Genomic DNA, 23002 nt, shown 5'->3' with positions numbered 1-23002 from the left:
TTAATGGTTTCTTCATCCAGATGTGTTCAATCTGATACACCAGAAATTGGGGTCTCCGGATGTACCGGGTATCCTAGCCTCCAGATACAAGCTACCTCTATTTGTATCGATGAGCGAGGGATCCTCTAGTTATCCCTTGGTTAGTTTATGCCTTTCCTCTTCTGAGCATTCTACCTCACCTGCTTCCCAAAATAGAGTGAGAAAGGAACAGCTGGCCCAGAAGAACTTGGTAGGTAGACATATTCAGACTTCCTGCAGAAGGCCCCTGGCCTCTTCCCAACAGACCGGGTCTGCTACTTCAAGGCTCTTTATTCCGCCTTGCTTCACAGTCTCTGGCTTTACCGGTATGGCTGTTGAACCCTAACTCTTAAGCTACTTCCAGGAAGATTTATTTATAGTACCTAGAAAGCTAACTTCACTTGGTGTAAGCTCAGTTGATTCGGTCCCAGAGATTACTCTGTACCCTGTATTCTGACCTTTTTTCAAGCAGATCATGACCAGAGTCTCTCAGCACCCTAAAAGGAAAGGTTTCAGCCCTATTAATCCCACTTTCCAAAGTCTCTAGCTTTGCATCCCCTAATAAAGACCTTTTTATTTAAGGTGTTTCTCATAATAGGCCCCCCCTTGCAGCCCCCTCTGCTCCCCTGGGACCTTAACTTGGTTCTTTCTGCCTTGCAAAAAACACCCTTTGAACCCATTAGGGATATTCCCTTGGAGTCTCTTGCCATCAAAGTAGCCTTTCTGGTTGCCGTCACATCTGTTAGACATATCTTCGAACTACTGATTCTTTCCTACAAAGAGCCCTTCCTCATCCTTCACTACGATAAGGTTCTATTACTCCCTAGATTATCCTTTCTTCCAAAGGGGGTTTCAGCATTCCATCTCAATGAGAATTGTTCTGCCAACCTTGTGCCCTGCTCATAAGCATCGAGGAAGTCTGTACATTGTCTGGGCATTGTCAGAGCCATTAGAATGTATGTAAAAGCTTCTGCTTACTTTAGACAGTTCCCAAGTTTTTCTCCTCGAGTCCTGGAAAGGGATATTCCACTTCACTTCAAAGTCCACCATTGATAGGTGGATAAGCAATTTGATCACTAGAGCTTATTTTGTAAAACAAATACCTTCTCCTGGAATGTTATGCACAGACTTTACAACACATTTGTTGGCGCATTCTGGGCCTGCCTTTAGGCACCAAACTTGTGTAAGATCACATCCTGGTCTTTTCATACTTTTTCAAAGTTTTACCAGGTTCTTGCAGCGGCACTCTGGACCTGGGTTTTTTTTAGACCTGTTGGCATAATTATGTTGCCCAGTTGTTGCTTTGGGGCATCCTTTAGTGTATGAATAGGGTTGTCTGAGTACTGTATGACTAAGAAGTAGAATTTTGACTATACATTCCATATCTTGGAATACATTACAGGACACCAGCCACCCTCCCTAAACTTTTCTTGGTACTCAGAATTGCTTGCTACAAAACTGAGGACTTGGAGAGTGGGCTAGGGTTATAGGAAAGTTGCCCCAGGGGGATTGTAATTTCAAAAGCTTGCCAGTGTTCAGTCACCTGAAGTTATGATGCTATAATCCATGGTGTATGAATAAGTAACATGTGTCCTGAACTGTACTCAGAAATATGGAATTTACAAAAGCTGCTAATCGCTCAATTCTAGGGTCAGCTCTGAACACAGAGCGGTAACTGGCAGTCACCGTTGTGTGCTCTGCCCCTCCATTGCTCACTGGAGCGCTAGACCAGTATTTCTCAACTCCGGTCCTCAGGGCACACTAGCAGGCCAGATTTTAAGTATTACCTTGGGGAGATGCAGACTAGAGTACTGCAATCACTGAGAAGCAAATGATATCACCTGTGATGTATTTCAGTTTTCTTGCAAACCTGGCCTGTTAGTGTGCCCTGAGGACAGCAGTTGAGAACCACTGCGCTAGACTATGGAGGGAGTGGGAGCAGCTGGCCCAAGCTCTCAGGGGTGCACTGAGAGACTGAACTAGCTGCCGGTGAGGTATCTGGGTGGGTCCCTGCAGAGCCTGGACCAGCTCCGTGAGGTCAGGTCAAGAGTCTGGGTCACAGGAATGTAGAACTAAGTGCACTCTTGTCACCTAAATATTTAGATGAAGCTTTTTTTTGGGGGGGGTGTGTGGCACACCTAATGTCCATAACGGTTTAAAAACAAGTCAGCTTCCATATTTATATCTTTTCTGGCTCTCAGTTTAAAGTAAAAATAATCTGTTATACTTACTGAAGAACTCGCCAGTCTGTTTTCTTGACAGGTGTTGTATTATGAGCTGCTAGCAATCAGAGAAGCCTGCATTAGTCTGGAGAAAGACTACCAGCCTGGAATCACATACATTGTAGTTCAGAAAAGACACCATACAAGACTGTTCTGTGCGGACCGAACTGAAAGGGTAAGCACAATATAATTTTTTTTCTTTTAATATTGGATGACTGCAACAAGTCCTAATCCAATGTTGAAGGCTTAGCATACACAGGAACTTCTCATGGATGTACCCCAAATTGTTATGGAGGAGTACAAGTAATGCACAAACCTCTTCAATCTCATTTGCTTACGTACACCAGCCAAAAGCATGCCATACATAATCTTATCATTTTTTTTACTTTCCTGTAGAGTACATTACAGGGCATAGTATCTAAGTCTTAGACCATGGGTTATACAGATACTATTAGGTGATTAAACATTGGCAAACAAAGATTCAAGGACAGCCCCAACAAAACCCCTCCCGCTTCAGAAAGCTTCAGTTTTTTTAGCAAGCAAAATGTAGTGATGCGTTAGGAGCAGTAGAGAGTGACCAGTGTGCTGTAATGAATTCCAAGTAAACAATTTTACAGGTAAGTCAAAAGTCCTATTTTCTTAATTGTAAGTTACGGTACACAGGATCTTCGTCTTTGGCATGGGATGTTTAAAAGCATGCAACTGGGGAGTAAGAAACACAAAAAAAACAAAGTTAACAGGCGTAAAGAGGGCTCAGAATTCAGAGGGGAACCGGATTCACTTTACCCCAAAATTTGGCATTAGATGGACCGAATACCCACCTGGTAAAATTTAACAAAAGTGTGTACAGAAGACCAAGGGGCAGCCTTGTAGTCTGGCAAACAGATGCCTGATGTTGAAAAGCCCATGAAGCACAGACAGACCTGGTAAAGTGTGCCCTAACTGGGACAGATCCTACAGAAACCTTTAGGAATGCTGAAAAGCTAATCTAATTGTCTAAATGAAGATGTAGCTGAGATGTTAACTTTCACAGCACGTACCACATCATGACAAGGTAGAAAAATTTCTTGGAAATGGTTTGGAGCAGAACACAAAAAGGAAAGCACAATGTATTGGTTACAGTGGAAAGTAAAAAAACCACCTTGACAGGAAAGAAGCCCTTAGGGCTCAATACAGCCTTATCCCTGTGTAACACTAAAGGCCTTTTACACGTTAGGGCTAGTTCAGAGACTTGCCTCGCTGAGGTGATTGTAACAAAGAAGACAACCTTGTGAGTGAGGGAAGACTGGGGAAATCCCAGATAGGTTCAAATGGCGTTTTTTGAAGGACAGACAAAACCAGGTTGAGAACGCATAGGGTGTTACTGGAGAGCATACAGAAGTTAAGCCCCTGAATTTAAAGACAGATGCTGATCCAGAGCAGATTGGAGGAAGGACAGGATTTGTCCTGGGATGGATATTCTTAGCCTTGTGCCACATGAATAAAGCCTTCCAGGTGTGATTGTAGACTTTGACAGAAGTTTTCTTCTTGTATAGGGCATGGAGTATAGTGATGGCCAAATCCAATAGGCCCCTGTCCCTCAGGACCTGGCTTCAACTGCCAGTCCGGTAAAGTGCAAATGGGAACCAACACTACAACCTCCCCCACCCTTGCATTACCTGAGAAATAACACAAAGATGAACCTAAATCCAGTTTCAAGGACCCAGGGCAAGCAGAGGACCTGTCCACTGACATTTCTCACAAACTCAAGGATACTATTTCTATTATTGATGCAGTGCACGGCTGTCTAAATTAAAGCAACCTATGTCTACCTTTCCAAAGGTCACCACCCTGGGATCCTTGAATATGCCATGATCCACAAAGACCTTCCCTGTACTCTCGCTTTTCCAGCCTTTGTTGTACAGCAACCAGCCTCACCCCGAAAAGGTCTTTACTTTTTTAGGTTTTGCTTGGCAATAACCTATTCAAGGATTTTTGAAGTAAGGCTGCTCCTGTTGTTGACCCAGCCATTTTCTGTCTTAACAAAACCTTGTTGGTCCCTGGTGAGGATTTTTTGTATTCAAGAACCCAATGAATAATAGGCTAGAAGGCTGCTTTAAGGGCTTGTTTGCCCTGGCAGGCCCTGCTATACAACCTGCTATTGCCGCCATGGACACCTGTCAAACTCTAGTAATCTCGTCAAAATCCATGGCTAGGGAGCACAAAAAAAAAACATTCCCCAAAAAAACGATTTGTTAAAATTCTTACACCAGCACTTGCATTTTATAACTTTTAGTGCTGCTTGCTCCTGCTCTCAATGCTGCTTCCCTGAACCTCTGATCTTTACAGGAAAGGGTTAACACTGGACAGTGCAGTCTGGAGCCAGTATGTTAGCCTAAAGAAGAGCGAAGCAGAGGAGTGCTTTGCCATTCTTGGCTATGGGGCTGTGTGTTTTTTTAATTGATGCACACAGCATAAGGAGATACAAATTTAGTCCCTGCAAGTGAGTCTGGCTTCATAGGTTGCTGCAAGAAAAAGTAACCCCCCTGAAACCAGAAATCTGGGGCAGTGACAAAGGCACCAGCCTAAACTAGAACATAGGCAAGAATTTAAAGTCAAAGAAGCTGCATGCTCAGTAAGTGAATAGATAAGCTGCTAAAAGTGCTTAAAACAAGAACTAGGATTTAATATCACCTGAAATTCTGGTCTGTAGAGCTTTTGTGCAAGTAGCGCCTCCAGTGAATGCCCTTTGATCGGGAAACATCTGGGGGTTCCTCGCATATCTAGATCAAGGAAGTCATGGGGGGGGACACTTCATTGGTACTACAGAAAAAACCCTTTACTCTTGAAAAAGAGTGTAATTTCATTCTTCTCAGGCATCTGGAGCCAATGGAGCCAAGTCAAAGTTGGGAGCTCGGTTCCAACATAAGACTTGGCCTCAAAAACGCATTTCAAAGTACGAAGTAGCCCTTCTTTGTGACATTTGGTCCCAGGATGTTTCTAAAGCTTGGGTCCAGAGCACCCTATCAGGAGTTGCAAGATAGAATTTCATTTCCTGCCTCCTCCTTGCTTCATACTGCCAAATTTGCCAACTTCTCCACAAAAGCATTCAGACCTCCTTCTTGCTCCAGAGAAACACCTCTCTCAAGGAGTAATCGCCTCTGCCTCTGGTTTCAGGGTTTTGGATATCAGGGATGCTATCCTGCTCAATCCCAGCGCAACAATGCTATCCGTATTTTGTGGTGCGTACACAATGTTACCAATTTGTTTCACTTTCTTTCAGCTGGTCTGCTGAGACCTGGGCTTCACCAAGGTGCTGGCCCCTGTTCTCGTCCTGCTCTGCTCTCAGGGTGTCCCCATCATGGGATATCTGGACAGCCCCCTGCTAAGCGAACGGTTAGCATAGGCTTTATCAGCCAATGTCCAACAGACAGCGCAAAATTTTGAATCTTTAGAAGTCCATGCCGGATCTGACTCATTGCTTGGAGTATCTGGACCTAATTCTATCACACGTGGGGGGCACAGACATGAAAAGTTTTCCAGGTTCAAGAACAAAACTGAGCCACAAACTGATGTGATGTCTTATAAATCATCTAGGCTAGGATCTGGGCCTTTGGCTTTAAGGGAACCCTTTTTTAGTATTCTTCCTAGTACTGGTAGTGTTTATACCCATACTTGGATGCAATCCAAGGTGACTGCAGCATCCTATGAAAACAAAAGAACTGCTCCCCATATGCAGGAACACTAAGGAAATCTGGTTCCATGCCCTGAATATTGGGTTACTTTGAGCAAGTTCACCGGCTACAGCTTTGTTTAGTTGTGCCGGCTAGCCAACTGGCTTATAGGGCTTAAGGCTTGGTTTCCACAAAAGCGGTGACAAAATACTCAACCAGGAGTGTGTAGACTTTGTGCACTCCCTGTACTAGGGTGTCAGGAATAATTAAAGGTGATGACATGGTCCTACACTAATGCTGTTCTGGCTCTCTGTGGTATGAAGCTAGCTTCTTTATCCTGTTTTTTTAGTTGTAAGGTTTCTGTTTGGTGAAGTGCTATAATTGAAAGTTTCCTTTTTTTCAGCATCCCACCCTTGTTTTTTTGGCTAGTTAGTTCCTGAATGTATGCTGGCATGGAGTCAATCAGGAAAAAGGAATATTTCCTATCAAATACTTACTGTCATTTTCCTTTCCTGATAGACTCCATGGCAGCATGGGTACCCTCCCAATTTCGTGTGAGTAGGCTTGTTATGGAACAGGGTCTCTGGCTCATCCTCATAACTTAGGGAAGTTGAGTGCTATGGATCAGGAGGGAGAGCGTAGCCACCCAAAAAATGCTGCCATGAAGTCTATTAGGAAAGAATAATTACAGGAAGTATTGGTATAAACACAGACACTTCAATCCCAGAGATTACTCCTCTCACATTCTGGCCTCCCTACAATTAGGCCTTGTTGAAAAGCACTCTGAAAGTGCAGGTTTTGGCCTTGTCCAATTTTTGTCAAAGATCTCTGGCTTTGTTCTCCCTTGTAAATGCTTTTCTTCAAGGTGTATCTTACATTAAGCCCCAATTGGAGCACTCTTCGCTTTCTTTGGATTTCAACTTGGCTCTGTCTGCCCTGCAGAAACCACCCTTAGAACCCATCAGGGATATACCCTTTAATGGCCTCTCTTACAATGTAACCCTTTTGGTTGCTATCACATCTGTCAGATGTCTCTAAATTGGCCGCTTTTTCCTGTAAGGAGCCATCCCTCATGCTTGACAAAGACAAGGTTGTCTTGCACCTCAATAAGAACATCCTACCATCCTTAGTTCTGCTGTAAAGCATTCAAGGAAAATCTCTCTTCATTGCCTAAATGAAGATAGAGCCATTAGTGTACCTCAAAGCAACAGCTTTGATCAGACAGATGGATTCCTTCCCTGTTTGTCTGTACTTAGGACCATACAAGGGACACCCTGCTTCTAATCTCCTTAACGAGATGAGTAAAAAAAAAGTGATCGCTAGAGCTTACACTCTAAAGGACCATTCTCCTCCTGCGCTTTTACAGTATCTCACAAAAGTGAGTACACCCCTCACATTTTTTTGTAAATATTTTAATATATCTTTTCATGTGACAACACTAAAGAAATGACTCTTTGCTACAATGTAATGTAGTGAGTGTACATCTTGTATAACAGTGTAAATTTGCTGTCCCCTCAAAATAACTCAATACTCAGCAATTAATGTCTAAATCGCTGGCAACAAAAGTGAGTACACCCCTAAGTGAAAATGTCCAAATTGGGCCCAATTATCCGTTTTCCTCCCCCAGTATCATGTGACTCATTAGTGTTACAAGTGTTGAATGGGGAACAGGTGTGGTCAATTTGGTGTTATCGCTCTCACCCTTTTACTAGTCACTGGAAGTTCAACATGGCACTTTATGGCAAAAGCCTCTCTGAGGATCTGAAAAAAAGAATTGTTGATCTTAAAGATGGCCTGAGCTATAAGAAGATTGCCAAGACCCTGAAACTGAGCTGAAGCACAGTGGCCAAGATCATATAGCGGTTTAACACGACAGGTTCCATTTAGAACATGCCTCGCCATGGTCAACCAAAGAGGTTGAGTGCACGTGCTCAGCGTCCTATCTAGAGGTTGTCTTTGGGAAATAGACGTATGAGTGCTGCCAGCATTGCTGCAGAGGTTGAAGTGAAGGGGTGGGGATTAGTCTATCATTGCTCAGACTATACGCCACACACTGCATTGAATTGGTCTGCATGGCTGTCTTTCCAGAAGGAAACGTATTCTAAAGATGATGCACAAGAAAGTCCGCAAACAGTTTGCTGAACGCAAACAGACTAAGGACATGGATTTACTGGAACCCTTTCCTGTGGTCTGATGAGACCAGGATAAACCTATTTGGTTCAGATGGTGTCAAGTGTGTGTGGCGGCAACCAGGTGAGGAGTACAAAGACAAGTATGTGTTGCCTACAGCGAAGCATGGTGGTGGGAGTGTCATGGTCTGGGGCTGCATGAGTGCTGCTTGCACTGGGGAGCTACAGTTCATTGAGGGAACCATGAATGCGAACATGCACTGTGACATCCCTTCAGAGACTGGGTCGCAGGGCAGTATTCCAACATAACAATCCCCAACACACCTCCAAGACAACCACTGCCTTGCTAAAGAAGCTGAGGGTAAAGGTGATGGACTGGCCAAGCATGTCTCCAGATGTAAACCGTATTGAGCATCTGTGGGGCATCCTGAAACAGAAGGTGGAGGAGCGCAAGGTCTTGAACATCCACCAGATCCGTAATGTCATGGAGGAGTGGAAGAGGACTCCAGTGGCAACCTGTGAAGCTTTGGGGAACTCCATGCCCAAGAGGGTTAAGGCAGTGCTGGAAAATAATGGTGGCCACACAAAATATTGACACTTTGGGCCCAATTTGGACATTTTCACTTAGGGGTTTAGTAACTTTTGTTGCCAGCGGTTTAGACATTAATGGCTGTGTGTTGAGTTATTTTGAGGGGACAGCAAATTTACACTGTTATACAAGCTGTACACTCACTACTTTAGCAAAGAATTGTAGCAAAGTGTCATTTCTTAAGACTCCGTTCACACTGGGGCGACCTGTCAGGCGACCTGGTCGCCTGACAGGTCGCCGTAGGTCGCCTGCCATAGAGTAGCTGTGAACCCGTTCTAATAGGAGCGACACAAGTCGCTCTGACTTAGAAAAAGGGTCCGGAGCTTCTTTGGGGCGACCTGCATTGACTTCAATGATATGAAGTCCGTGGCGGCCACTCCGAGGTCGTGGTGCGAACTGCGCACCGCGACCTGTGAGGTCGCCCCGGCAAGTAGCGTCGCCCCAGTGTGAACGGGGTCTAAATGTTGTCACATGAAAAGATCTAATAAATATTTACAAAAATGTGAGCAGTGTACTCACTTTTGTTTGTTGTTGTATGTGTCCACTCCACCAGGTTGTTGGGAGTTTACTGGGCATTGTGACATCAAGCCACTGTAGGCCAGCTATGTAAGGCTGCCAACTGGTCCTCTGTTAATACCTTTTTCAAAGTTTTACACGGTGGATGTCCAGTCTTCTGTGGATGCAGCTTTTGGCCACAAGGTTCCCGCAGCAGCTCTCTGAAGTTGGGTCTTTTAAACACCTCTTGTTGGGTCTGTTGACACACTTTTTGTTTGCCTAGTTGTCGCCGACTATTCTCATTTATTGCTGGGGGACCTCCCATCCCAGCATGTTTGAATACTCTGCCTGTGTCCTGTACTGTATGTATAAAATAAAGAAATTTTGATTTACCTGTAAATTCTATATCTTGGAGTACAAAACACATGACACCATCCCTTCTGTTCCTGGGTTACTCTGCATAGTCTGCTACAAAACTGTGGACTCATGGAGTGGGGTAGGGTTATAGGGGAGGTGCATGGAGGTGCGTGTCCTCAAAAGCTTTACCTCCAATCACCTGAAGGTACCAGCCTATAACCCTAGTGTGTCTGAATACTCATCTTATATCCTCTACTGTACTCCAAGGTATGGAATTTATAGTTAAGTCAATATTCCTCTTGTTACTTGCTACAAAACTGAAGGCATGCTGGGAGTGGGAGGAGTAATCAAAGCTGTCTTACAGCTTTGTTTTGCCAGTGTCCAGTCACCTGAATGCAGCTGGATAATCCTTTGGTTCCATATTTACCGCCCTGTGTCATGTACTCCGTCAAGAGGGTTTTACAGATGAGACAAAAACCTATTTTTCTAGTGTTACTTTATTTTTCTAGATTTCAGTCTATGTACATAAGCAAAGGTTGCCTTTGGTATAAACCATCAAAACGGCCTTATAGGCTGAAAGATAGACAGCAGAAGTATATGTAAACTCAGTCTTTCCCCGATAAAGATAAGCTTGGCTCCACACCCTCCCAGATCTCCTTTTTGATCAGTGAGGCTGCTAGCTACTTTAAAGAGCCAATAAAGCAACTCAAGCGGCAGTAGGACTGGATAAAGTTTAAAGTATAACTAACTAAAGACAAAACCTTTTTTATTTTATTTTTTATTGTCAATAGAGTGGAGAGGGATTAGAACACCTGTCAGCTTTTATTGCTGCCTGTGTCCCTGTTAGAGAGACCCACCTTCTCAATTTGTCCTGTTTACCGTTATCAGTGAAAGTAAAAGATCATACCAAATTTTGGGTTGTCCCCAGAAAAGTAATAAAGGAGAAATCTTCCAATGAGCACACTAGTTCTTGTGACCTGGGGGTCCCCAAAGAATTCCTTTAGTTTGCAGGGATTTCCTTTCACTTCCTGTTTGGCTATGGGACAGAAACTGAAGGAAAATCTCCGACAGAGATTCATACAGGGGTTTTAACCCTCCCTTACTCTATCTAAAATGAAAAAAAGTTTTACCTATAGTTCTACTTTAACTTTTATAGGTTGATTTATCAGTTGAAATGTAAACTTTAGCTGCCTATATATCTGGTACTTTGTGTAGCTTTTATTGAATGTATGTCTTACAGGCAAACTAGAAAGGTAATCGGTCTCTGTGGTTACTTAAAAAATGAAAGAAAAAGGATCCAGTTGTCCATTGCCACTGTGGCATTTGCGCTGAAACTGTGCAGGCTCCCTCAGATTGGAAATAAATCATCCACTGCACAATATTAACCCTAGCAACCTCTAGGTATAACTCTGGCTCCACAACTCCCCCCAAAGATAACAAAATCTGTCTTTTGCCACTTGACCTCCAGAAGATTTACCCACCTTTATGACCAGGCCATTTTTTTGTGATATGGCACTGCATTACTTTAACTGAAATTGCACGGTCATGCAACGCTGTACCCAAGTTAAATTTATGTATTTTTTTTCCTACAAATGGAGCTTTATTTTGGTGGCATTTGATCACCACTGGGTTTTATTATTTTTTTTGCCATGAACAAAAAAAAAAGACCACTTTAGAAAAATAAAAGCAAAATGTTTTACTTTCTGCTTAAAAAACCTATCCATTAAAAAAAAAAAATTGAAAAAATATAATTTCTCTTTCGTTCATCAATGGACACAGCGCTCCATAAATCAGAACTACTATAACCCAGTAGTTTATCTAACTCAGAAATTGATTTTTATGGTAAGTACAAAAATCCCATTTTTTTTTATAAATATAGGCCCATATATGTTATCTTCTACATATTTTTGGTAAAAATCACAATAAGCGTATATTGATTGGTTGGCGCAAAAGATATAGCGTCTACAAACGATTGTATATAGACTGGATTTTTTTTTTTTTTTTTAAAGACTAGTAATGGTGGTGATCAGCAACTTATAGCAGTTCTGCAAAATTGTGACAGACAATCGCACACACACTTAGTGGGAACCAGTGCCACTAATACAGTGATCGGTGCCAAAAATATGCACTGTCACTCTACTAATGACACTGGCTGGGAAGGGGTTAAACATCTACAGTGATCAAAGGGTTAACCGTGTGCCTAGCCAGTGTTTTTCTGTTACCGGTGTGCTGCTTTTACTAAGGGAAAAGACGGATTTTATTCCCTGCTTTGCAGGGAAACAAAGTCCAAAACTTCCTCCCTGTCAGAACAGAGCTTTGCCTTGTTTACATAGGCAGAGCGCTTTATTCTGTGTTTCTGCCCGATGATCCATGGGTGCCAGCAGACATCCAGTGCCTGGCACCCGCAGATCGGTTTCTGAGTAATCACAGCAGAAATAGCCCGCTGGCGGCGCGCGCCCCCTAGGCGAAAGTGGGCCATCCTGTAGCAGTATATCTGCTATGGGGCTGTCCGGAAGTGGTTAACCTCTTGCTGACCACATATTGTATGTGTGTGTGTGTGTGTGTATATATATATATATATGTGTGTATATATATATATATATATATGTGTGTGTGTGTGTGTGTGTGTGTGTGTGTGTGTGTGTATGTATGTATATATATATATATATATATATATGTATGTATGTATATACAGTGGGTACGGAAAGTATTCAGACCCCCTTAAATTTTTCACTCTTTGTTATATTGCAGCCATTTGCTAAAATCATTTAAGTTCATTCTTCTTCCTCATGAATGTACACATAGCACCCCATACTGACAGAAAAACACAGAATTGTTGACATTGTTGCAGATTTATTAAAAAAGAAAAACTGAAATATCACATGGTCCTAAGTATTCAGACCCTTTGCTCAGTATTTAGTAGAAGCCCCCTTTTGATCTAATACAGCCAGGAGTCTTTTTGGGAAAGATGCAACAAGTCTTTCACACCTGGATTTGGGGATCCTCTGCCATTCCTCCTTGCAGATCCTCTCCAGCTCTGTCAGGTTGGATGGTAAACGTTGGTGGACAGCCATTTTTAGGTCTCTCCAGAGATGCTCAATTGAGTTTAAGTCAGGGCTCTGGCTGGGCCATTCAAGAACAGTCACGGAGTTGTTGTGAAGCCACTCCTTTGTTATTTTAGCTGTGTGCTTAGGGTCATTGTCTTGTTGGAAGGTAAACCTTTGGCCCAGTCTGAGTTCCAGAGCACTCTGGAGAAGGTTTTTGTCCAGGATATCCCTGTACTTGGCCGCATTCCCTCGATTGCAACCAGTCGTCCTGTCCCTGCAGCTGAAAAACACCCCCAAAGCATGATGCTGCCACCACCATGCTTCACTGTTGGGACTGTATTGGACAGGTGATGAGCAGTGCCTGGTTTTCTCCACACATACCGCTTAGAATTAAGGCCAAAAAGTTCTATTTTGGTCTCATCAGACCAGAGAATCTTATTTCTCACCATCTTGGAGTCCTTCAGGTGTTTTTTTAGCAAACTCCATGCGGGCTTTCATGTGTCTTACACTGAGGAGAGGCTTCCGTCGGGCCACTCTGTCATAAAGCCCCGACTGGTGGAGGGCTGCAGTGATGGTTGACTTTCTACAACTTTCTCCCATCTCCTGACTGCATCTCTGGAGCTCAGCCACAGTGATCTTTGGGTTCTTCTTTACCTCTCTCACCAAGGCTCTTCTCCCCCGATAGCTCAGTTTGGCCGGACGGCCAGCTCTAGGAAGGGTTCTGGTCGTCCCAAACGTCTTCCATTTGAGGATTATGGAGGCCACTGTGCTCTTAGGAACCTTAAGTGCAGCAGAAATCTTTTTGTAACCTTGGCCAGATCTGTGCCTTGCCACAATTCTGTCTCTGAGCTCTTCAGGCAGTTTCTTTGACCTCATGATTCTCATTTGCTCTGACATGCATTGTGATCTGGAAGGTCTTATATAGACAGGTGTGTGGCTTTCCTAATCAAGTCCAATCAGTATAATCAAACACAGCTGGACTCAAATGAAGGTGTAGAACCATCTCAAGGATGATCAGAAGAAATGGAAAGCACCTGAGTTAAATATATGAGTGTCACAGCAAAGGGTCTGAATACTTAGGACCATGTGATATTTCAGTTTTTCTTTTTTAATAAATCTGCAACAATGTCAACAATTCTGTGTTTTTCCGTCAATATGGGGAGCTGTGTGTACATTCATGAGGCAGAAGAATGAACTTAAATGATTTTAGCAAATGGCTGCAATATAACAAAGAGTGAAAAAGTTAAGGGGGTCTGAATACTTTCTGTACCCACTGTATAATATATACACACACACACACACACACACACACACACAGCGGCAAGGCAGCTCTCCTGCACAGAATCACTTACCTAGTCTGTGATCCTGCACTTCCAGGTGACCTGCATGCGTGCTGCCGGAGACCTGCTTTACCACTGTGACTAGACACAACATAGGCTGATCTATGGGTACCATAGGCTTGATGTCTGACAGCAATAGGCAGAGAGCCATGTAAACAAGACAAATTCTGTCAGCAGGTAAGGCATTGATCCTGTGTTCTTGCAAAGCAGGAACATAGATCAGTGCCTTCCCATAGTTCAAGCATCTCCCCCCACAGTGAGAGAGCACATACTAGGCACACAATTAACCCTTTGATCGCTCCTGATGTTAACCCCTTCAAAGCCAGTGTCCGTACAGGGACAGTGCATACTTTTAGCACTGATCACTGTATTAGTGTCCCTGGTCCCCAAAAAGTGTCAGTGTCCGATTTGTCCACCGCATTATTGCAGTCCCGCTTTGTCGCTAATCGCCACCATTACTAGTAAAAAAAAAATAAAAATTCTATAAATATATCCCATGGTTTGTAGACACTATAACTTTCACGCAAAACCAATCAATATATGCTTATTGGGATTTGTTTGTCCAAAAATATGTAGCAGAATACATATTGGCCTAAATTTTTGAAGAAATTAGATATTTTACTTTTTTTATTGGATATGTTTTATAGCAGAAAGTAAAAAATATATATTTTGCTTTCGTTCATTGACAGACACAGCTCCATGTGTACACCTTTGACTGCTGCCTCTGAAGTTAAATGATAGGGTGGTAAAACTGTGGTTAAGCCCCTAGTGTGAATGAGCCCTAACACAAGCCACTTTACAGATTACAACCAAAATTAACCCCTCTGTCTGCACAGACTCTGCTCTCACTAAAGCAGCAGGTGTGGGCTCACTGGGGATGCTGTGGCCACCAAAGTTTCTTTTTGTGAAATACAGCAGACACAGTGGGGCAGCATTGTAAACCTGATCAGGCAACTGCAGCACTCACAGTGAGCTTGTACTCATTGCAGACCGCACCTCCATTAGTATGCAGCTGTATTACTGTTTGTGTAATGACATGTTTCAGACAACCTGCCATTTCTTATTCTGTTATGTAAACTTTCTTTTACACACTAGGTTGGAAGAAGTGGCAACATACCAGCCGGGACGACGGTGGATACAGATATAACTCATCCATATGAGTTTGACTTTTACCTCTGCAGTCATGCTGGAATACAGGTAAGGTGGCTTTCCCTGTGTTGCTGTGATGTTAAATCCATGATTAAAAACAATAAAAGATGGCCAGGGCAAGTTTATTTAAAATAATTTTAAGTTTTTCTTTTAAATTAAGTTTACATATGTTTAGGCAGTACCTTGTTTGGGTCCCTTTAAAGATATTTTGCATGCTAGATGCCATCTCTACCTTCTTTCTATAAGCAGATAAACTGCCTAGACTAGCTCTTGCTAAGTTACAGCTGCCCATAGATGACGCCGCCCTGGCTTTGCCCAATCTCTATTTCTATTATCTGGCCTCATTTGGTTACTGTACACTGGTGGCTTACCCTCCCTGATGGGAACTCTGCTCTAGAATTGGAGATACCCATAGATTGATTCCCACAAATGCTTCAAATATTGGCACATAGGGGAACCTCATTCCACCCAGGCCCATACCCAACCTATAAAGACGACTGTGAGAGGGCTTTGACGATGGTTCTTGAATGGATCTTTGACTCTGCTATTTTCCCAATACCCCTGTTTGGGGAAAATCCCACACGCTCTCATTTTTTACAGTGTCCCTGACCCCTTGATTTGGAGGAGAGCAAATATCCACACTTTGTCGTCATATTATATCAATGGGAGAACTCTGCTCCTTGGATTTATTAAGGGAAGAATTTGGCCTTTCTAACTGGTACTTTTTTTTTTTTTTTTAGGTAACGCCAACTACAACATGCCATTAGGGCCCAATTTTCCCAACCGCTAGCAGAGCTCACTAGAATCTCTCTTAAGGGCCCCTAATCTTGACAAGCCCTTTTTTCAGCTTATACCTACCTTATAATTCACCAGAGTGCCCATTTTGCATATATATATATATATATATATAGATACACAGTAGGGATAGGCCGATATGGTTTTGTCAGGGCTGATACCGATATTTTGGTCACAACGTATCGGTATGGGCCGATATTTTTTACATTTAAAGTTCTGAAAAATAAAGATAATTTTTGACACAAATCTGGTACTGAACATGTTAATTTTTGTTTAATGCTTAATGGCTGGCTTGCTGACATCCTGTGGTGGGTGGGTGGCTGGCTGGCACCCTGTTGTGGCTGGCTGGCACCCTGTTGTGGGTGGCTGGCTGGCATCCTGTGGTAGGTGGCTGGCTGGCACAGGGTCTGTGAGTGGCTGGCTGGTACAGGGGCTGTGGGTGGCTGGCTGGTACAGGGGCTGTGGGCGGCTGGCTGGTACAGGGCCTGTGGGCGGCTGGCTGGTACAGTTCCTGTGCCTGGCTGGTACAGGGCCTGTGGGTGGGTGGCTGGCTGTCTGGCACCCTCTGGTGGGTGGGTGGCTGGCACAGAGGCTGTGGGTGGGTTGGTGGTACAGGGCCTGTGGTTGGCAGGTACAGGGCCTATGGGTGGCTAGCTGGCTGGTACAGGGCCTGTGGGTGGCTGGCTGGTACAGGGCCTGTGGGTGGCTGGCTGGTACAGTGCCTGTGGCTGGCTGGCTGATACAGGGCCTGTGGATGTGGGTGGCTGGCTGGCTGGCACCGGGCTGCTGTGGGTGCCTGTATGGCTGTGATACACTCCCACGAGACTAGTTCCGACTCCAGAAGAGGCTGTCCAAGACGAGGGAGGCGGCCTAAGAAGGCAGAATGACGTCATAAAAATATCGGCAATATCGGCCAGTTCCAGGGCTGACACCGATATATCGGGGAAAGTGCATATCGGCCCCCGATATATCGGCCTAGCCGATAATTGGTCTATCCCTAATACACAGTATCTCACAAAAGTGAGTACACCCATCACATTTTTTCAAATATTTTATTATATCTTTTCATGTGACTACATTGTAGCAAAGTGTCATTTCTTCAGTGTTAAGTAGTGAGTGTACAGCTTGTATAACAGTGTAAATTTGCTGTCCCCTCAAAATAACTCAACACTCAGCCATTAATGCCGCTGGCAACAAAAGTGAGTACACCCCTAAGTGGAAACATCCAAATTGGGCCCAATTAGGCATTTTCCCTCCCCGGTGTCATGTGACTCGTTAGTGTTAAAAGGCCTCAGGTGTGAATGGGGAGAAGGTGTGTTAAATTTGGTGTTATCGCTCTCACTGGCTCATACTGGGTCACTGGAAGTTCATCATGGCAAAGAACTCTGAGTATCTGAAAAAAAGAATTGTTGCTCTACATAAAGATGGCCTAGGCTATATGAAGATTGCCAAGACCCTAAAACTGAGCTGCAGCACAGTGGCCAAGACCATACAGCGGTTTAACAGGACAGGTTCCACTCAGAACATGCTTAGCCATGGTCGACTAAAGAAGTTCTGAATGCACGTGCTCAGCGTCAAATCTAGAGGTTGTCTTTGGGAAATAGATGTATGAGTGCTGCCAGCATTGCTGCAGAGGTTGAAGGGGTGGGGTGGTCAGCCTGTCAGTGCTCAGATCATACACCACACACTGCATCAAATTGGTCTGCATTGCTGTCGTCCCACAAGGAAACCTCTTCTAAAGATGATGCACAAGAAAGCCCGCAAACCGTTTGCTGAAGACAAGCAGACTAAGGACATGGATTACCAGAACCATGTCCTGTGGTCTGATGAGACCAAGATAAACTTATTTGGTTCAGATGGTGTCAAGCCTGTGTGGCAGCAACCAGGTGAGGAGTACATAGACAAGTGTGTCTTGCCTGCAGTCAAGCATGGTGGTGGAAGTGTCATGGTCTGGGGCTGCATGAGTGCTGCCGGCACTGGGGAGCTACAGTTCATTGAGGGAACCATGAATGCCAACATGTACTGTGACATACTGAAGCAGAGCATGATCCCCTCCCTTCGGAGACTGGGCCACAGGACAGTATTGCAACATGATACCGACCCCAAACACACCTCCAAAATAACCACTTCCTTGCTAAAGAAAGGTAAAGGTGAGGGACTGGCCAAGCATGTCTCCAGACCGAAACCCTATAGATTACATTAGAAGGGTGGAACCATTTGTAAAACCATGAAGCACCAGCATCCCAATCTAATAGAAAAATATTGGCACTAGGAATTTTGTAGGTGTATAAGATAAACTAAGTCGGTTGAATTGAAACCCAAAGAGATTCAAATAAACAAAAAATGAAAAAGAAAAGAAATACAAATTTATAAAAATCTATATAAATGTATTTATTTATTACAAATATGTTTTAAAACCATATCAAGACAAAATCAATATATGTATAACTACGCTTTAAATTGACCGGTTTCACTTAAGCAGCTTCTTCAGAACAAGCGCAGATCAAAATCATAGCTAGATGGATAAATACAAAACATTATAAGTATATATAAACCAATTAATTTAGACACATTTTAATGCACACATATTTATATCATTGCAACCCCCACCAACCAAACCAAGGGAACATCTCTACCTGAGTGTGGAATACATGGCGCAGACAAGATGGTACAGATTCAACCCAGAAAACCATTCGGGACAAGCACCAATTGGGGAAGGTCCACCTCAATGGGTCACCCACAGGGGGAAGGATATATGACCCAAAGGGATCACCCACTCAACCTGTCAATAATAATTATCATGTGAGTATTTGGACACGTCTCAGTCTATTGCATAATCCAATAAGTTCATATTACCATCATTATCCCATAATCTTCAAGATATACTTACAAGGGCTACAACAGTGTATATCCTCCAGAAAGGGCCATGTTGATGGATACTAAAGGAGTGATGTTTAGTACTGAGCCTGAGACAGCAAGTAGATCCTTTATTGTTTTGTAATTAAAAGCCCACAACAATTCTGCTTTTTGGCTTATAAAGGGGGGAAAAAAAAAAAAAACAGGAGGGGGGTCCCGAGGAAGGAAACCAAAACCTAAAAGGATAAATAAAGTAAAAACACAGCGAAACCACCCAGGCTATAAGCCTCATGGGTCAGCTTAAATATATCCTATATCAATGACCCTCCATTAAGAGCAGCATAGCTACCTTTGGGCACTCCTCCAAACGATCCCAGGTCTGTGTGTGTATGCAGGTTAGAGCAAATGACAAGTATGGGTGTAATTTATATCCCCCACCCAGCTGATCATAAGGATCAGCTGGATGCGGACACATGATTGGGAGGATGCACCTGCGCACTGGAGCAGCCAGACCTTCACCCACATCCTCTGCCCCCCTCCCCCCTAGCCCCCACCAGGCCTAAACCCTATTGAGCATCTGTGGGGCATCTTCGAACGGAAGGTGGAGGAGTGCAAGGTCTCTAACATCCAGCAGCTCCGTGATGTCATCATGGAGGAGTGGAAGAGGACTCCAGTGGCAACCTGTGAAGCTCTGGTGAACTCCATACCCAAGAGGGTTAAGGCAGTGCTGGAAAATAATGGTGGCCACACAAAATATTGACACTTTGGGCTTAATTTGGACATTATAATTTAGGAGAGTACTCACTTTTGTTGCCAGCGGTTTAGACAATAATTGGCTGTGTGTTATTTTCACAGGACAGCAAATTTACACTTTGCTACAATGTAAAGTAGTGAGTATACAGCTTGTATAAATGTGTCATTTCTTCAGTGTTGTTACATGAGAAGTTAAAATTAAAATATTTACAAAAATGTGAGGGGTGTACTTTTGTGAGATACCGTGTGTGTATGCATGTATGTGGTGTGTATATATAATAAAATCTTTTTGTATATGCAGCATATTGTATGCAAAAGAAAAACAATTACAAAACAGTCACGGAAGGTGTATAAAAGGGTAAACCAGTTAGGTAACAATCATGATACACAAGATGGGGTCCAATCGACCTTTCTACATGGAGGGTATGGAGGCAAAGAACGGAACATAACTAGTACTGTAATAAATGAAAAAAAACAGCATTATTCTGCCCCAAGCCCATCTACATATCCTTGCACCAAAGGTGACCCACTACCATAAGTTGGACATAAGAAACAAGAACAGAGAGGGCAAGCACAGAAAGGGAGGAAATCAGAATAGAAAGAGAGAAAGAAAAAAAAAAAACAAGAGTAACAAAAGTAGCACTCTACTATAAGTTTAATCATGCATCAAAGGTCCCAGTGGATCAGAGCTAATCTGTCTCTGACAATCTACGACTCTTGAAGGTCAAGAAATTGTCCATTGAGAACCCAACAGGGCCTTGTCGGTATAGTAAATCCACGTGGCCCGTATATCATAAAACCTATCATGTCAGCCCCTACATTTTGCCATCCACTCCTTTGCAGCCATAATGTCGTTCACTGGGCAAATCCAGTCGGCTTGGCCTGGGATTTGGGCTTTTTTCCAGTAGACAGGGATCAGTCGCTTAGTCGCATTCAGGTGAGGTGATGGCTGAGACGGATGGTGGGAACATGAAGCAGGAGCTGCATTATGAAGTCATAACTCAATGTCCAAGATGACTTTTTTTTGGGATCTAAAATCTTGCCAGTTGGGTGACCCATTTGCTTTTTCAAAAGTGGAAACACGGCATTCCCTTTCTTTCTGAAGAGGAGTGGAAGGATGTGGTGGGCAAATATATCAAACTGATGATATCTGCTAGGGATAAATGTATCCAGTAGAAATGTATTATACCCTCAAAAGCTGAATCAGGTTGATTCCACTCTTTCTTCACTCTGCAGCAAGTGCTGCAATATCACAAGCACTTTCTATCATATGGTATGGAGCTGTTTTTTGCTTTTTGATAACTGAAAACAATTTGCAACCAAGTTGGCAAAGGTACTAAAGATACCTCTGACAGTGGACCCTGTAGTTCTGTTACTAGGCATCTACGACCACCTCCATCTCTAAACATGGTAAACTATTGTTGATTTACTTGTCTCGGTATACCAGAAGGGAAATTGTCCTAAAAAGATGGGATGCAATGCTGTACATAAAAACAGAATGCAATGATTTGCAAATCTCAAACGCATATTTTATTCACAGTAGGAAACCTACAAATACAAATGTTTTAAGCCTGAGAAAATTCACCATTTTAAGAAAAGAATAAGGTCATTAGAAATTGATGGTAGCAACCCATCTCAAAAAAGTTGGGACAGGGCAACACAAATCTGAAAAAGAAAGTTGTACTAACAAGGAAGAGCTGGAAGAACATTTACAACTTATTAGGTTAATTGGTACCAGGTTTGTAACATGTTTGGGTAAAAAGAGCATCTTAAGCCAGCCAAAGACTTCAAATCGAGATTCAAACCATGTATTGGCAGGCTGCTTGTACCCAAGTTGATTGATCGCTCAACTTGTAGACAACCAACCTGTTGGATTATTTCCAGCGGCTATAGCTAAAAGCTGTGTCTAAAAATTGTTGAACAATTTCAGAACAATGTTCCTCAACATAAAATTGCAAAGACTTTAAAAATATTTTAATTTACGGTACACAATATAAAAATATTCAGAAAATCTGGAGAAATCTCTGTGCGCAAGAGACGAGGCCAAAACGCAATATTGGATGCCTGTGATCTTCGGGGCCTCGGACTGTGCTAAATTAAAAACAGGCTTGATTCTGTGACAAGCATCACTGCATAGGCTCATAAATACTTCCCAAAATCACTGTTTATGAACACAGTTCGCTATGTCATCCAAAAATACAAGGTAAAGCTCTATCATGAAAAAAAAAGCATACCTGAACATGATCCAGAAAGGCCAACATCTTCTCTGGGCCAACACTTATTTAAAATGGTCAGTTGCAAAGTGGAAAACTGTTCTGTGATCTGAAGAGTTGAAATTTGCTTCCCTAATTATACATACAAACCTTTCTGGAAGTCATTGACACATGATGTGGCAGGGGATTTTTAACTCAAGTATAGTGGTTCCTAGTGAGTTCAGTCCACACTAAAAGTTTTAGGGCTTGTTGGTTTTGTTGGTTCATGTTTGTTGAAAAGAAAAGAGTGTTAAACACATTTGCTCTCACAGGGATTTCCACCATCATTTCAAAATCCTGAAAACAAATGTCCATTAAGCCTCCTGGCTTTGATTCACAGCACTGCTGCTCAGGCCTAAACCTTAGGCTTTTGGCAAGGTCCCGTAGGCTGCCTCACACAGCCCCATTGTGCTCTGGTGCTACTCCTGCACCTTACACTCAGCTGTTACAACATTCTCTCCTGCAGCTCCCTTCTGCTATGGACCTCAGACTTTGGACCTCCATCTATTCTATTACAGACTACACCTACACCTGCATTTCTTGCAGACTCACAGACTCCTGGAGAGGGGTGGAGCCCTGAACTACTGTCATGTACCTGGTCAGTGAGCTTGATATGCAGAGCAATGCCTCTCATACAGCTCTGGCTCATGGACCACTGATAGTGGAACAGTAACCGCGAGAGGCAAGGTATGAGTGCCTATGATCCGTGTAGTAGTCTGCATTGGTAATAGCGGATCATCACTGAAAAAATTCAAGGAGACGGGACAGATGTGACAGCAGGGCAGGCTGGAAGTGGACAGGCTGAAACCAGGCTCGGCAAAGTAGACTGGCTGTGGATGCGCAGCAGGAAGCAGGAGCCAGAAGTTGGTGTGCTGGACTGAAGGAGCTGTAGCAGGCTGGAGGAGTTGGATGCAGGGTCAGACAAACTGGGTTGGTAACGGGCAGGCAGATCAGGCATAGACTGCAGAAAGGAGAATGGTCTGGTCACAGGCCAATGTCTGTAACGGGGAACAGATCAGACAAGAGCAGAAGGCAGAGGCAATATCTGGAGACAAGCCTAGGTCAGGGCAGGCAGACGAGGATGATCAGGAGCAAGCCAGGTCAAGATCAGACATCGGGCACAGAAATCAGGAACACACTCACAGAATGCTGTAGACCAAACAGCAATTAGCCAGTGCAGTAGCCTTGTTTAAATAGGCTGTTTGACTCCAGTATTGGTGACAGGTGCGCGCATCTGTGCACATCTGCTCTGCCAGTTCCAGGCCAGCGTATGCGCCTTGGGACTCCATCTGTAGTCTGGCAAAGCCTTCCCTGACAACTACTGTCAGGTCATACATTAAAAGAGCT

The 23002-nt window shown here is 43.4% G+C and overlaps 1 protein-coding gene across 1 annotated transcript in view; it reads left to right on the top strand.

Annotated features, from left to right (window-relative positions):
* The window catches only part of LOC309545945 (protein argonaute-3), a 268246-nt gene that overhangs the window by 232739 nt on the left and 12505 nt on the right, over nt 1–23002 (top strand). Inside the window, exons 16-17 of the mRNA XM_082245395.1 lie at nt 2281–2415; nt 14946–15047. Coding sequence (XP_082101521.1) covers nt 2281–2415; nt 14946–15047 — 237 coding nt within the window. The remainder of the gene's footprint in view (nt 1–2280; nt 2416–14945; nt 15048–23002) is intronic.

Source organism: Pelophylax lessonae (genome assembly GCF_965119305.1).
Source record: "Pelophylax lessonae genome assembly, chromosome: 2".
NCBI lineage: Eukaryota > Metazoa > Chordata > Amphibia > Anura > Ranidae > Pelophylax > Pelophylax lessonae.
This window is presented reverse-complemented; position numbering and strand designations above follow the sequence as displayed.